Source organism: Notechis scutatus, chromosome 4 (assembly GCF_049901735.1).
Source record: "Notechis scutatus isolate UNSWTSFEM ecotype Mainland chromosome 4, rNotScu1.2, whole genome shotgun sequence".
NCBI lineage: Eukaryota > Metazoa > Chordata > Lepidosauria > Squamata > Elapidae > Notechis > Notechis scutatus.
This window is the reverse complement of record NC_142012.1, coordinates 47,418,675-47,434,641: the sequence shown is the minus strand read 5'-3', so window position 1 is coordinate 47,434,641 and position 15,967 is coordinate 47,418,675. Positions and strand designations below refer to the sequence as shown.

Below are 15,967 nucleotides of genomic sequence, written 5' to 3'. Positions count from 1 at the left end.
TGGCCATTAAAAGTAATTGGATCATTTATCATTTGAAAAAGTGTCACAACACTTTAATGGAACTAATGGCATAAAAGAAAAATAAGATTCTGACAAAAACAATTGCATCTATTTTTATAAAAATCAAACATTGTGGGCTGGACTTCAAAGATATTACAGGTATTGTGATTTGGGGTGATCTTTTGTGCTATCTTCATTAGGTGAAATATGCTGAGGGAACAAATAGTGGAAATCAAAGCTTGAATTGCTGTAATGCAGCATAGTCTTCTGCTTTGCCTAATTTATGGTACTAACTTCACCCCCACCCACCCCAATAAAACATGAGCATTCTAAAAGACATAGTTTGATGATGCTACAGAAAAACTTTTGGATTTTTTTTCAATAATCATAGCTTCAATTCCAAGAAAAAGAATATAGCTAGACATTGTGTTTAAATAAGCATTCAGTACAATATGTTTTCTAAAAGTAATTGTTTGGCAATGAACTATCTGCTTTTGGGGCAGTGTGCCATGAAATTAGTTAACAAGTAGTTCACTGAAAAAAAAAACATCTTCACCAATTGTGTTCAATCAACACGATCAACAACCTTGATTGTGATACATGAGAGGTTCAGTTCTAGCTCTCCTGGGGATAATTTCTGTTGTATAAAGAATATAAGAGCAGTCTCCAAAAAGGCCACAAATCACAGCTTTTCAATATTAAAGAGCTTGTGAAATCCTGAAACAATGAGTATTTTGATTGCAGAAGTCCTTCTAAATTTATGTTGGCAGAATCCCTATGGGACCAGGCCAAAGAAATGTTCATGCTTAACAATTGTGTGAATTTTTAGTGCAACGTTTTGCTGTATTTAGAATCTATATAAAATCAATCTGATTTTATTATTCCAAATGAACAGAGTAACTGTCCATTATGACCAGCTTTTGTAGGATCTGGATTCATGAAGTTCAGCAGATTATTGTTGAAAAAGCAAAAAAAATGTTTTTTATAAATTCGAAAATATGTTACTAATCTATATATATAAAAGCAAAATACCACTCATGCATCATCACAAAATCTCCAGAACCGTAAAGCCTACAAACATGAAATTTCCTCTTGGCTTCTAGGTGCTCACTAAGAAATGATTTTTTGAAATGACCATCAGAGCATTACTATTTTGTACATTATTATTAACATGCTCTGATGCTAAGGAGTTCTATTCCCCCTCCCCACCTGAAAAGAAATCTGTTCCAAATGCAAAACACAAACAGAGGAGAGGAGTTTCAGTTTTAGTTTCACAGCAGCAACCAGCTTTAGTGCAGAACAATTAAGCTAAGCCATGCCCAGGCTCCTTGCTGTCTCCTTGCTCACACAGCAAATACTGTTTCAGTTTCCAAACAGCTCTCAACTCTCACACAATGATAGGATGCTAGCCAGATGAACACCGATGAATGCTGGTTGGCAGAGGCAGAATTTTTTCCCCTTATTTTCCTCCCCAAAAACTAAGCCCGACTACATAGTTTTGTAGTGAAGCACGGGTATCAAGCTAGTATATGAGGAAATTTTGGGAAAGGGTTTGTAGAAAAAAAAATTCCAGGGCATCTTACAGTATTTTTATTCATTTGTTCATTTTATATAGCTGCCCATTTCACATACTTTATTTCCTTAGTGTAAAAATATCTTTATGCGCAACAGCCAGAAGTACTTTACAGGTGGTAAAATTGCATTTTACATTAGGTAAAATATCATCTCAACTGGAGCTTATGAGATCTATAACATTTGCTCAGGCAAAAAAAAATAGAGAAAAATAATTCGTGTTTGGATTGGAGTGCAATCTAGCTATTAATTAGATCAACTCTAGCTTAACTTCTTTTGAGTTCCGCCAAGTTGATTTTAGTTGCTATCACCTGCTATGCTGCCTAGGACTTAACTAGGCAATCCGTGCCTTGTTGGAACATCATTTCAGAGATATTTCCTTAACTAAACAGAGAAAAAGAATAATCCATAGGTGGGCAAAAAAGCAGTGGCACTGGGAGCAACTTCCAACCTTCTTGCCATCTTCATTCAGGGGTGAATATCAGGGAATGCACAAGAGGTGCTACGTGAGTTGAGAATAGTAGTGGTGTGCACCAGAAATATCACATAGGTCAGGCAGGGCATGCATTTTGGTGGCAGAAGTTGGGAATGGTGCATAAGAGGTGTTGTGTCGGTTGAGTAGAACATCGGGCAGTGACACAAATCAAGAAGGGTCCGTGAGAGTCATTGGGGTGTAATAAGTGGGTGATAGTTTGGGTCAAGAAGGGGATCTCAGGATTGTGTGAGAGATGGGCCAGTTATGGGTGGCATGGGTTGGGATAGGTGCTGGCAGTGTGCAAGAGGTGCTGTGCAGTTCAGGAACAGTCTGTGAGGACAATGTGGGCTGGGAATGATGTGTGTGGGTGCACAATGAGCCAGGGATGTGGGTCAGGAAAGGTACATGGGGCATTGTGATGGCCCCATTGGTTTCTGACTGGGAGAAGGAGGATGAACCAGAACCAGGATGATCAGACATGGAAACCCAGGGTCCCCAGGAATGCCCAGAGAGTCGGGGAGGGGCACGATCAACCAAATTGCCTACTTAAGAAGAGGACTATCAGCAACAGGCTGCCTCTGATGAGGAACAACTGCCACTTCCCACTTGATCCAGAGATGCAGAGAGATGGAAAGCTCAGAGCATATCAGTGAGGCTGCTCACAAGGAATAGCCTTGGCCCTCCTAATAAGAAACGCCAGATTGTGGGTGACTTAGGCATGTAGGAAAAGAGTGGTGGGTGAAAACAACTGTTCATTTTTCTGCATGTCGTCTTCAGCTCCATGCTTCCTGCATCCTGATTTAGTGTTGTGATCCTTGGGTTTGTCTTGATGACTTTTCCTGTACCTGGACTCCGGATTCAAAACTGGATTCAGATTTTCTTTGGGAAGTTTCATTGTAAGGAGTGTTTGCTTGAGAACTTACTGCTTCAGTTTTTGTGTGTGTGTGTGCACTTGGTCTTAATTACTTGAACTGCTTGGGAGGAGAGTTTGTGACTTGGTGGATTTTGGAGGATATTGCTATGACAATAGTAGAGTGATGCAGTAAACATACTCTACTGGCACCTATTACCATGCATGTGACTTAGATCAGAATTGTGTGTAAGAGGTACCACATGGGTAAGAGAAGGTGCATGATGGGGCAGTGCTGCTCAGGGAGATTGTGTGGATGTGCGTATGAGGTGCTGCATGAGTTGGGGAAAGCAAGCAGGAAGGCAGATCAAGGAAGGGCTGGGAGAATGGGACAGGTTAGGCAGCACGGGCCGGGAAGGGTGCATAGGCGTTCCTGCTTCACTGTTCCTCCTTCCTGTCCCACCAAGTTGCTGCGGCTGGATAGGGGAGGGAATGAGGGATTGTGAAGCTGACTGGAAAACAGTTGCAGTGTTGAAAATGATGATCATGTGACTGTATCGCAGTAGTGCAGCAGCCGCCAATAGCAACAAAGCTGCCATAATTTCCCCAAATTTCATTTCCTTGGCAGTCAGGAGCCCCTGATTTTAGACACAGTCTGTAAATTAATCCATTTGAGGTCCTTTGGTTCAAAAGGTGTTGTACTGTTCTATGATGTACTGTTCTGCTCAGTTAATGGACATCAAAACATGAGGTTTATAAAGCTAATTAAATTGTACTACTATACTGTTGTTATCACTTTTAGAGTTGGAACATTGTGGCTCAAATTACCACTCATTAAACTGAACACTAGTTTGATTGTTTTAATCATTTTTGCATTTTGTTTCCTTGTGACAATTCAGTTATTAGCATTCAGTATTCTGTGAACTTGGATGGTATTGTTTGCTAAAAAAAATCATAATTATGATTTATTGACTTATGTCACAGTATAAATGCTAACACTACTCTTTCATGTAATCTACTTTCAAATGTTTTCTTTTTCCTTCATTTTTAATGTAAGCATATCCATTTTTATCCAAGGGATAAAAAATATTTTAAGCCCACAACAAGTACGTAGTACTCATAACCAGCTCAGTCTGACATCTCTTTAATTCACAGAACTATAAATAACAGGAAGAAGTATAACATAATAATAAATGCAACATTCTGTTATTATAGCTGGTCTCAATACAGGTAGTCCTCAAGTTATAATAACAAACTGGGACTGGAATTTCCATCGCTATGTGATGCTTTTGTAAAGCACATCACAGGACCACATCACTTAGCAAAGCAATTCTGGCAGTTTGTTAAACAAGGATTGCAAGTGTTGTTAACTAAGACATTCTAGTTAGTTCCTGCCAGTTTCTAACAAGCAGTGTCAGTGGGAAAGCTGGCAGGATGATGCAAATCCTGGGTAGCTCACAAGCAGGCTTACGGGGAGATTAAGCAGCTGCTGTGACATAAACAAGGCCAGGCACAGGAAGTGCCTTGAATAATTAGATGTGTGGCATAGAAATTTAATAAATCAATACATAAATTAGTGCGAGCGAGCTCACTCATGAGCGGCTGCTGCTACCTAGCACAAGCACAGCCAGGCTGGGGATGGTTGTTTCCAAAGGTGGGAAGGCACAAAAAGCATCGGTGTGGGTAGGGAGCTCCGGAGGGTGGAAAACTCTGCAAGTGGCTACTGTGGTGGATGGGCTAGGGGTGGCTGCTGCGGAAAGGAGCAAGCAGTGGCAAGTGCTTAGAGTGGATAGAATTTTCCACAAGAAAGCTACACAATTCAAAGGAATATTATAAAACAGAAAGATGCCTTCAAATTATTTTGAACTACATATAATCTTCAACTTACGACTAATCATTTAATGACTATTTGAAATTACGAGGGGTTTCGTAAAAGGCGCTTTACCACTTGTAAAGTGCTACTGGCTTTTGTAAAGCATTGTATTCCTCCCCTCCTGTGGTCACATGATTGCAATCTGTGTGCTTGCTGGTCGCTATTTGCAACAGTCTGCTAGCTTCCTTGGAAAGTTAATGGGGGAATACTGCAGGGGGGGTTCTATGAGGCAGGCTGAAAGACTTCCATGGGGAATCTCAGATCCACACAGGACAGCTCTTCGAGAGCAAAAGGACTGCCATGATTCTCATCTTCCAGAGCTGACATTTCCAACCCAAAATTTCAGTGGACAGAGGCAACATAAATCCTTAACTGGATCTTTCTGAAGATTTTGGCTCCATTCCTACAGCCCAGTGAGGATTTGCTTCCAGTGTACCCTTCCAGGGCTTCTTCCTCCCACCCCAAGCACCCAAGCTCTTTCCCTGGGACTCCATCCACTTAATAACCCAGGAAATTGCTTAATGACCACAACTCAGAATGTTGGCTTTGTGGTCGTTGAGGGAAGCAGTCATGTTACATGTCTTGTTTAAAGGCCTGCTTTGTTCAACGACCAAAATTCCAGTCCCTACCTGTATTGTAACTTTATTGATATGGCTCTATGTAGTTCCCTTGGTAGCAGTGCAAAAGTAGCTTTTTATTAATGCCTAGATTTTTTGTAGAGGAGGTCTAAGTGCCTATAGGTCTGGGGTTTCCTAAAAATCTCTCATTCCAGTTCCTTCCAAAGCTAAATAGTCACAGTCATGTGCTGCCACCTGCTGAGACAAGGACTATTGTAAACACAAAAATGCATAAATTACACATCTAAATAGAAAGATTTAAAAGTAATTGCCATGGGATGAGAACTGGTGAAAAAGCTTGTATCTGCCTGAGTCCATGCCTTTCAGTAGGCAATTTTCTAATGTTTAAACCCCCAAGCAAAGTTTCTAATCCTTAAAAGATTTGTGTATGTTTCTATATGGATTGAAAATATCACTGTTAGGATAAGAAAATGTAATACAGAGATAAAGGATCATAAATGTATCTATGGGAGGCCTTCCTTCCTTTCTGCCTACCCTTCTCCCCTGCCCCGCCCTTCCTTTCCCCCATCTCTCTCTTTCTATATGATTCTAAAAGCACTGCTTTGCACTGTAATCTGATTCACTGTGTGGTCCTTACCCATTCATGTATCTAGTTTCTCTTACTCATCATTTTTATATGGTTCAATCAATCAAAATAGAGCTGGAAGGGACCTTGGAGATCTTCTAATCCAACCCTCTGCTCAAGCAGGAGACCCTATGCCGGGAGTGTCAAACTCAATTTCATTGAGGGCCACATAAGGGTTGTGGTTGACCTTGGGGGACCGGGATGGGCATGGCCAGGTTGGGCATGGCCAGATTGACATAGCTTGTGTCGTGGGGATGCCTGGGTGGGGCTGGGGGGATCCATTGTCTCCAGTGGAGGAAAGCCACAGCAGAGCGAGCACCAAACTTTTGTACACCAGGAGAGCCTCACTGTCCATCTCAGGCCATGCAGAGGACCCCCAGATGGTGGGGTGGGCTGCATGGAGCTCGAGGCAGCGGAGGGTAAGTGCCCAGTCGGCCCTTGAGCTTCTAGGGCATCGGGACCCCACAGCCCAGCCCAGCCATGCTTCTCCAAGGAGGCAACTGGCTGCGCTTACCTCCTTGAAGCTGCTGGTGCTGTGCTCACTCTCCTTGGCCAGATTGCTCATAGTATGTGCGGGAGGGCAAAGTGTGTGGGTCAGAGGGAAGCCCACACTCTCTCCTTGCAAGGAGACCTAGCTTTGTAACCAAAGCATCCTCCGTGATAGGATGGGGCTGTAAGTCATTATGGGGAGGAGCAATATGTTTAACAGATCCAAATTGAAAATATCAAATTGACTTGCAGTGAAAGGTTTTTACAAACATATAACCTCATTATAATATTCTCATGTTATGTCAGATACTTTAGTCTGCATGGAAACAGGAATGAATCTTTTGAAAGTAATAGCCTATATTTGCCTTTTTTTTTTTTAAATTGGCTTAATATTTTCTGATTTTAATTGTCCTTGATAATTTTTCATCAAGGAAGAAAGAAAAAATCTTAGCCAATTTGTGTTATGGCAGTCTCTTTTCTCAGCTATCCATAGATTTAGAGAGAATTTCAGCCAAATTCCTTTAAAGAATTTTAGATATCACACAGCAGACCAGTCAATGACCAATGGTGAACTCCATCTTCAAAGCTCTTTATACTTACAAATCACTTATTCACTATTCTTTACCAAGAACTGCTGTCTTTGGCTTCTTCAGTGTTGTAACATTTACACTATTAGGTGAGAGATACAATACACCAGGAGGGCTTGTAAAACTCAGAGTTGGATATATTCAACAGAAGACTGAGGTCTGGATCAAATGACAGAGAACATGTATTTATTAAATATATAGGAAGGTAGATGTGCAGTTGCTTTGGTTTTGAACAGTTTAAAGTAATCTTTAATGGACCGTGCATAACAGTCCATTTCAACTCTAAATTATTGTCTTGATTATTTGGGAAATGTTTTGATCTTGGTATAAAATGATTCCAACTCTGAAAAATCTGCCAAAACATTCATGGTAAAAATGGGTTATTTCTTGAACTTTCACACACAACTGTGGTTCACAATGTTTGTACAAGTCAGTGGGATTATTTGCTATACTGATACTAAATATAATTTTTGCCCCATTCCTATTTATTTCTTTAGCTCTATTGATCTCATTGTCAGGGCAGATCAAATAATTTGTTTATTGGTCAATCATTAACTTACTATATAAATTATTCCATTTTATATGGCCAACCTGCATCATACATCAAAGATTTGGTAACCCCAAGATTTAGAATAGTTTTCAAAAAATGGAAAGAAAAAACAGGATTGAAATATCTGCTGACTTCTGGAATGACATGGTTTAGTTTAGTGAAAGAAGGAAAAAAATTCACAGGTTGATAGGTAAATAAAATGAAGTGGGAAGAAGGTATGTACAGTCATGTGAAAAAGTAAATACAAACTTATTTACATTTTAAAAACTTTTTAGCATATTTCCACATAGATATATTTGATCTTTATTTGGACAAAATTGTTAAAGGATATATAACAAATTCCATTTACATTTTGAAACCCATTGTGTAATTTAAATAAACATACATATAAATTTTGCATCTGGAAAAAACAGATTTATCACTACCTCAAATATCTAAAATTAAAACCAGATGCACCAGATAAGATTCAAATTATAAGCTTTGTTGGAGACCACTGGAAGGAACCTGTTATATACTGTAGAAGCCTCAGGCATTTAATTTGATTTGTTCTTTGTTGCTAAAGTGTGTGGTGTCACCATGCCTAGATTGAAAGAGCTTCCTAAGACAGTGGTCGCCAACTGGTGGGCTGCAAGAAAATTTTGGTGGTCCACAGAGAAATCTCATCCCCAGAGCACTCCCCCCCCACAGCAATTAATCCAGGCTGCGCAGAAACACAAGGCTGTGCCGCCCACATGGCCTGCGGGAACCCTCCCCGCCCACTCCTTACTGGGCAAACTTGCCTGCTAAATTGCTATTTTTCCAACCATCAGCTGTTCTGCTGTGCCGGGAGATTTAGCTTAGCTAGGAAGCAAGAAATGGTTGGATAACTAGTTTTTAGGTCTTCGGCTCTGCTTTTAAGCACAGCTGAATCTCCCTTAGGACTGAAGGTTCTATTATTCAGTGCAGACACATGGCAAGCAAATTTTATGTGACAGACTGAGCTAGCCAATGGCAGATAGATGACTGAATGATTCTGTGAGCAACTCAATCTGCCTGCCTGCTTTGCCTGATTTGGGGTAAAAGTTGCTCTTTTTTTATAAAAAAATCCAATATTTATATAAATATTTATAATATTTACATACAAGCCATGCCCAGCCAGTCACATGACCACCAAGTCACACCTACAAATTAAGCCATGCCCACAGAACCAGTTAGTGGTCCCTGGGATTTAAAATTATGAGTTTGGTGGTCCCTGAGGTCCAAAAGGTTGACGACCCAGAATTAAGACCTTAGTATCTAAATAAGGTATTATAACCTTATTAGAAATAAGGGTATAGATACTTATGAGAGTGAGAAGAAATTTTAAAAGGCAGTCAAACAGATGGACATCATCATACAGTTATCCTGAAGACCATCAACAAGTGGAGAAGATTTCAAACCACTGACATCAACCCTGGGCCAGGCTGTTCCATACAAATTCAGATGCAGGATGCTGAAAGTAGTCTCTGAGAAGGGTCTATTTTTCTGTGAAGGATAGAATGGAATGTCATCTCTGTTAATTATTTGTTGAATAATAATGTAAAAATTAAAAATTAGAAAAACTTTAAATGAGGCATTTACTGTGTATTTACTTTTTCACGTGACTATACATGTGCACAGCTCCCACATTCTTTGATTTCTGGAACTCTTAAGGCCTGGAGTTGGGGTGCTTGTACAGCCTTTGATGGTTTTTTTGCATATTGGGGAGTGTAAGACCATTTGTGCAGTTTTTATTGTGTATTTTAAATCCATGTATTGGACTTATTGGATACCCCCAGACTCACTTGGGGTTAGGCAAACTTAACACAAACATACATACACGAGACCCAAATAAAAGATAGAAGAGATTCTAACAATGCATTGAGGATTAAATATGATAAGTGGAGTTATGCTGAAAGATAGTGGAAAAGAAAAGAAAGATCATAAATGACTGGGAGTGAATGGGCTAGAATCTTGAACAGCGCATTCTGTATTATTATTATTATTTATTTATTGCAATGTCCAATTTATAAATAGTACCCACAACAATTTTCCCAAAGTCATCTTCCTTGCTTTAGCAAGATAGTCGCTTTCACACAATTCTATTGACCTAGGTTGTTGGGGAAAATATGTAGTTCATATAATCTCTGTAACATGGTGACAATTGCTTTGTATATTTGATTATATTTATTATTTTTTTGGCTTGCTGTATAATATTTTTTTGAGAAACTATGACTAATTACTGTACTCAGCCATTAAAAGTAAGCTTCTACTGTGTTTAAGTATAAGCACATACTAAATAAGGATACTATTTCTATTAAATTAAGAGTTATTCTTTATATTCTTTTTCTTCTCTGTTTGAATTGACTCTTCAGGTTCTCAGAGGGAAACACATTTATCAGCCAAGTGAAATGTGTTACATGTGCAGAAATATTTTAACAAATCTGTAGGAGCTCAGTGCTTTTTATGTTTTAGAGTTCTTATTTTAGCAGCCCTGGAAATCATCTTGTACCAAGGAGTTAACATGATTTTCAGAAAAATTAATTGGATAGTCAACTTTAGAAATATTTGAACGTCATGAAAAGTTGAAAATCAGTGGAAGGCATTAAACATTGAAAATTAATGAAAGGGTTGGTTTTTATTCACATGTATACATTATTACATAAAACCATCTATGAGTTTTTACAGGATTATAAACAAGATCTCATAGTGTGTTATTATCCATTTATTTTTGTTGTTTTTATAGACTGAATGAACACTTAAGATAAAAGAGAAATATATAGCAAATGAACAAAGATGGTTTGCAAAGTTGATTTTGCTTTAACAAAATATTGCAAGGCTATATTTGTCACCTGATTTATTATTTTTTTCCACAGTTTATTATAAATGTTTTTATGCTATTTCAATCAAATTAATCTAGTTTGCAAAGCAAACATGTTGCATTGCTAGAAAACATAATAAACACATAATTGTGCAATATATTCAGAATAACTTCATAAATTCAAAATAATCATGCCATCATTCATTTCAATGCATTCTCTATTTTTCAATCTTCAATGCTCTTTGAAAAACTAGTTCTCATGCCTTATAAGTAAAAGTGAAAGTGCATATTTAATTTCTAAAAGTAAGTTTTCCTATCAAAGAGGAGCTCCTACAAACAGCTCTGCTGTCCAAGTCCCCTCCTGTTACACTGTATGGAATAGGGACTTTCTCCATATGCTATATGTTGACATCCTTCTCATCTCCTTCCAATATCACTCCAAGCTTCTGTTTTGATATCATCTCCAGGGATCCTTCTGTAAACCAAATGGCCCTCTAGCATTTGTACTCAAGAAAAACAGGTTAGGAGCTATCTTGTTGGGGCCTTCCACATTTCAGAGATCAATAAGGCTCCTGACAAAGCCTCTCTTTAGATTGGTGGGAACTCTGAAGTGACCAAATTCTGCCTGGAGAACAGGTTAACAATTCAGGCAGAATGGGCACCCACAAACATTTGTAACAAGAAAGGAAGAAACAAGGTACAAAACCAACTACATGGTGCACCCTGCCATTCATCAGAAACATTTCAGAAACAGTAGAAAGCAACTTCCGAGATCTGCAAGTAGGCGCACACCAGAGGCTACCATATGAGGACCAATTATGCATTGCATAGATTGCTTGGAGGTGAGAGATACTGTTGCAATATACAACTGTTATAATAAATGGATGCTAAAAGTTGCAGTGGTCAACCTTGTGGAATGCTGGCTGGGAGGGCGCGGCTGGAGAAATGAGAAGTTATGGGAGAAGGAGAAACGAAAGTTATGGGAGAAGGAGAAACGAAAGTTATGTGGGAGAAGAAAGTAACTGGGCAGGGCTAAGAGCAGAGGTGATAAGACCCCAGCAATGGTATAGTTTTGTATTAGCATAATTATGTAGTTTACCTTATAAGGAAAAATTCCCTGTTCCTGCTATGACGCTTGCAAGCAACCTAATAAAAGGAGGTACCTGCCTTTTGTTCAGGGCCTTTTCATCCCGAGTAAACATTGTGTCCGTGTGTTTATTCATTTACCATGAGAGAGCCCAGGGCTCTGAACTCAGACCCTGCCGTCGCCAGGGTGTGGGCAGCAAAAAACCACAAGATACTTCCAATATAATATATCGGATCACCTGCATAGCCTATGTAGGACAGATTGCAGAACACAAGCAAGTGGTCAGACAAGGAGATCTGAACTCATTAGTAGCCTCACATTGAAAAGAACAAGGACAGACATTCAATTTTGCAATTATCAAAAATGTTGGATGAGCAGGCACAAAAATAGCCAGGGAAGTGATTGAAGCCTGGGAAATAGGTCCCTTGTCAGTCAACAGGAGTGCTTATTCACCACCAGCTTATCAATGCTTGGGAAGTGAGGCCTTGACAGCACAAGGAAATGGCAACCAATGACTTAATAGCTGACTTTCAACATCCCAATCAGCTACTAAAAAGCCTCACACAACCAAATACCATATAACAGAATATTATACATAATAGCACACACAGAGATTAGCCCAAAGCACAGAGAGGAATTCCCTAAACATGGGCTCCAGCACGATTCCAAAAGGTTGGAAGAAGTAAACCTCTGGTCCCGGTGACCAACCCAGACTGGCTCCTTCAACATTATCCTGGGATATGTATATTCACCTTCATTTGTGATATAAAACATGGCTGTGAAAAAGTAATTTCTGTAATTATTTTCCTGTGATATAGATTGATCTTAACAGTTTGTATGAATATTCATATTGTTAAATTGACAGTGAAAATAATGTGGAAAAATGAAATTGAAGTTGCCGTGTAACTAATTCACTTTGTTTTATATTGTGTTTGTGTAGGATTACAAAGAAGCCATCAATCTAATGCCAAACAATAGAGATAATGGTCTAATTCCTGGAAATGACAAATTTAAGCCAGTGTTACCCTGGCCTCATGTTGAAGGTGTGGAAGTAGACTTGGAATCAATTCGACGAAGGAATAAGGCCAAAAACGAGAGATTTCCTCATGCTGGTGAAAAGAATGATCAGCAAAATGTTATGCAGAGACAGTATCTTACGTTTAAGCCACAGACAAATATCTACCATGACCCTGTATTGCGATCTGGAATTCTTGGTAATTTTGAACTCAAAGAACCTGAATCCCATGGAGTTATAGGTGGTCCTGGTGAGGAAGCTAAGCCATATGTTTTAGGACCAGAATATAAAGAATCTATTCAAGCCAGCATTAAAGAATTTGGGTTCAACATGGTAGCAAGTGATATGATCTCTCTAGATCGGAGCATTAATGATTTACGTCAAGAAGAGTAAGTTTTGCCTCTGTTTTATATTTATTCAAGAGTAATATAATTTCAGTAAAACTGATGACACCATTCTTATATTGTGTTTACTGTGATAAAGATGTAACTTCTTCGCCCCTCCAAATAGAAAAAAAAATAGAGAACTAAATATTTCCTACCACTTCTACTACTAATGATGATTTATTAAATAGTACACCACCTGACTCTTACAAGTCTGCCAATTTCACAACCACCAAAGAAATAATAAATGAAAATGTAAAAGATAGTAAGCACAGCTGAACAGAAGAAATGAAGTGAGGGGTTCACTTTTTCTCATCAAAAGTCTGGTGAAGAGTCCGCTTTTCATGACTGTTTTAAACAATAGAAATGGGGGGGCATTTGGATCTTAAATAATACATGCTGTTATGTAGACGAGATAGGTAGTACATAAATTTAATAAAACGAGAGAGAGAGAGAAAAAGTATACCAAAGAAATAAATCTGTCTTTACAATACATCAAACTGTAAAATAGTCTTATGTGAAGGAATTCAGAAACTTGCCTCAGTGCAGACAAAATTCAGAAGCATATGCAGTAATAAAATGATAAAAACATAGAAAAAAATGCTGTTAAATAGAACCTTTAGTTCAAAACCTGAAGTTGATTGGAAGTATCACTTGAAAAGACTTAAAAACTCAACTATTTTCTGACTAAAATATTTTATATTTTTATACAAAATGTCCTTTTATAAGTAAACAAAGGAATATATAATGACAACATTCCATGCAAAGCCTCCACAACCATCTATTTTGAATGACTTTGAATTCCTACACTGAGCAGAGAGTTGGATTTGATATCTAAATAATCTCTTCCAACTTTATGATTTTATGAAGCATATGTAAATATTTAAAAAATAAACATGATCTTTACATTATTTTTTTCCATATTTTCAATTTTTTATTGAAAAAATAAATCTTTGCTTCAAAATCCCTGAACATTATGCAGTTTTAGTTTGAATTTCAGAATTCATCTTGTATCTCTTCTGTGTAATGTATTCCATGCCTTAAAACATATAATTTGATAATCTACCTTTCACCAGATTTTTCTGCAATAATTTTCTTTCTTCTGCATTATCTGGTGAGGCTTTGTGTATTTGTAAATTCAATATTAGCAAAAATACATTTTCAAAATGTTATTTAAAAGTTATGTAAATCACAATACTATATGCATCGTTGTTTAATTTCAGTAAAAATAATAGTCTATTTTGTAATTCAGTGTTTATAAAGCTAGTATTTTACTAGAAAACTTACATGTTAAAATAAAGACATTTAAAATAGCAAGTTTGATCTGGTGGTTAAGGTGCTGACCTAGAAATCAGGAGACTATGAGTCCTGAAAACTGGCTGGGTGACTTTGGACAGGTCACTCTCTCCCAAGCCAACCTATTGTACAGGGTTGTTGTTATGGGAAAAATAGGATAAAAGAATGTTAGGCATGTTTGCCACCTTGAGTTACTTATTAAGTAATAAAGGCAGGATAAAATCTAATAACATAATACATATGCTAGCATTCAAATGATGGTAAGGAGCATTAGATGTGTGTAGAGGAGTACAACGAAGTTAGTATGTGGACAATTATTACTATCAAGTTGAAAAGCATAAAATGGCAAACAAGGTACTTGTTAAATCTGAGGTCAGCCTTCAAGGATCTTTGGAATCTGCTTATTTGTATTGTGTAAAGATCTTTAATAGCCATCTTGTTTTGGTATGTTTTCAGTCTGAAATCCTGGCTTCCTTTCAACTTATTAGCTGGGAGCCTTAACACAAGTATTTCTTCATATGTATCATGAAACCAAAGATAGATAGTCTAAACTTAGAGTTGTCCTCTTGTAGTGGAAGTTCCTTATGTCCATATAAACTTTTCAGACCATTTGCTTTTCCACTGTCAAAGCAATAGAAAATCCTTTCATTGTTCAGCCACCTGCGATTGGAATTGGGAACTTGCTCTTGCTCCTACAGAGAATATTGTGACATGGAGGAAACCAATTTGGTCATTTACATTAACCAGAGAATAATCAGCTAAAGCATCTTGCTTAAACTTTCCTATTAATAGCACTTGTTAGAAATAAGACAAAATTACCAGCTAAATGTTTGCTTTTCATTTTCTCCATTTAACATATTTCTATATAATATTTTATTTTTGCATTGTGACAGTTGAATTGTGAAAGCCTATCTTGTCCTATAGTATAAATTGTTAAAAATATTAGATGGTTCATTAGCATTCAGTAAATAAAAGTAGTCTTAGAGGATATTACTGCTGGGAGGAGAAAATTAATAGAATCCCTCGTACTTATTAACAAAAATGGGCAAGACTATACTGTAACATGGAATTTTTACAATGCATATTTTGTTGATGATAATTTTATGACATGTGCTATTTATTACTTTGAAAATCATTTAGGAATAATCAGGTTAAATATTTAACACATTTTTACAAACTTTTTCTATAAAGCTTTCATAGTGTTGATGCGACTTATTAATACAAGAATGACATCAGTGTTACATTTTCATTGAGGAAATTGTGTCTTTTTCTAAGTAGATAAAATAAAAATAAAATATTTTTTATCCTTTTGTGAAAGACTTAATTAATGTAAGGCATTTGTCAACTTCTTGATTATACTATTGTTAGCAAGCCAAATTCTTTTCTGCAGTGTGTTTTTCATGATGGCTCTGCAGTGCTTTACGTTCAAAGACAAAAATGTGCTTTTGAAGTTGGGAGTAGGTAGTGTAGGACCAGTTTGCAGTTCCTTAAAGAAGCTGAATGATCCTGGCAAAAAATATTCTACTGAGTATATAACAATATTCTGTCTTATTTGGTTACAAGAATGATTTTGTAAATACCTGCTAAGAGTATCTTTCTCTTTCTTAGAATGCAGTATAGAAGTCTTTAAAACTTTCTGGGATTCAGTCTGGTTTGGAATGCGATACCTGTTATAATACATAATTCTCACATAAACATAAATAATGAGTAACATTTCAAATTCTTCTACTGCCACAAATTCATAAATAGGCATTTAGAATTTTTTCAGA

At 37.5% G+C, this 15,967-nt stretch overlaps 1 protein-coding gene across 3 annotated transcripts in view; it reads left to right on the top strand.

Annotated features, from left to right (window-relative positions):
* Positions 1–15,967, top strand: part of GALNT7 (polypeptide N-acetylgalactosaminyltransferase 7) — a 41,142-nt gene that overhangs the window by 4,528 nt on the left and 20,647 nt on the right. For all 3 annotated transcript variants that reach the window (XM_087963325.1, XM_087963326.1, XM_026678887.2), the window contains exon 2: positions 12,445–12,908. In XM_087963325.1, coding sequence (XP_087819451.1) covers positions 12,445–12,908 — 464 coding nt within the window. The remainder of the gene's footprint in view (positions 1–12,444; positions 12,909–15,967) is intronic.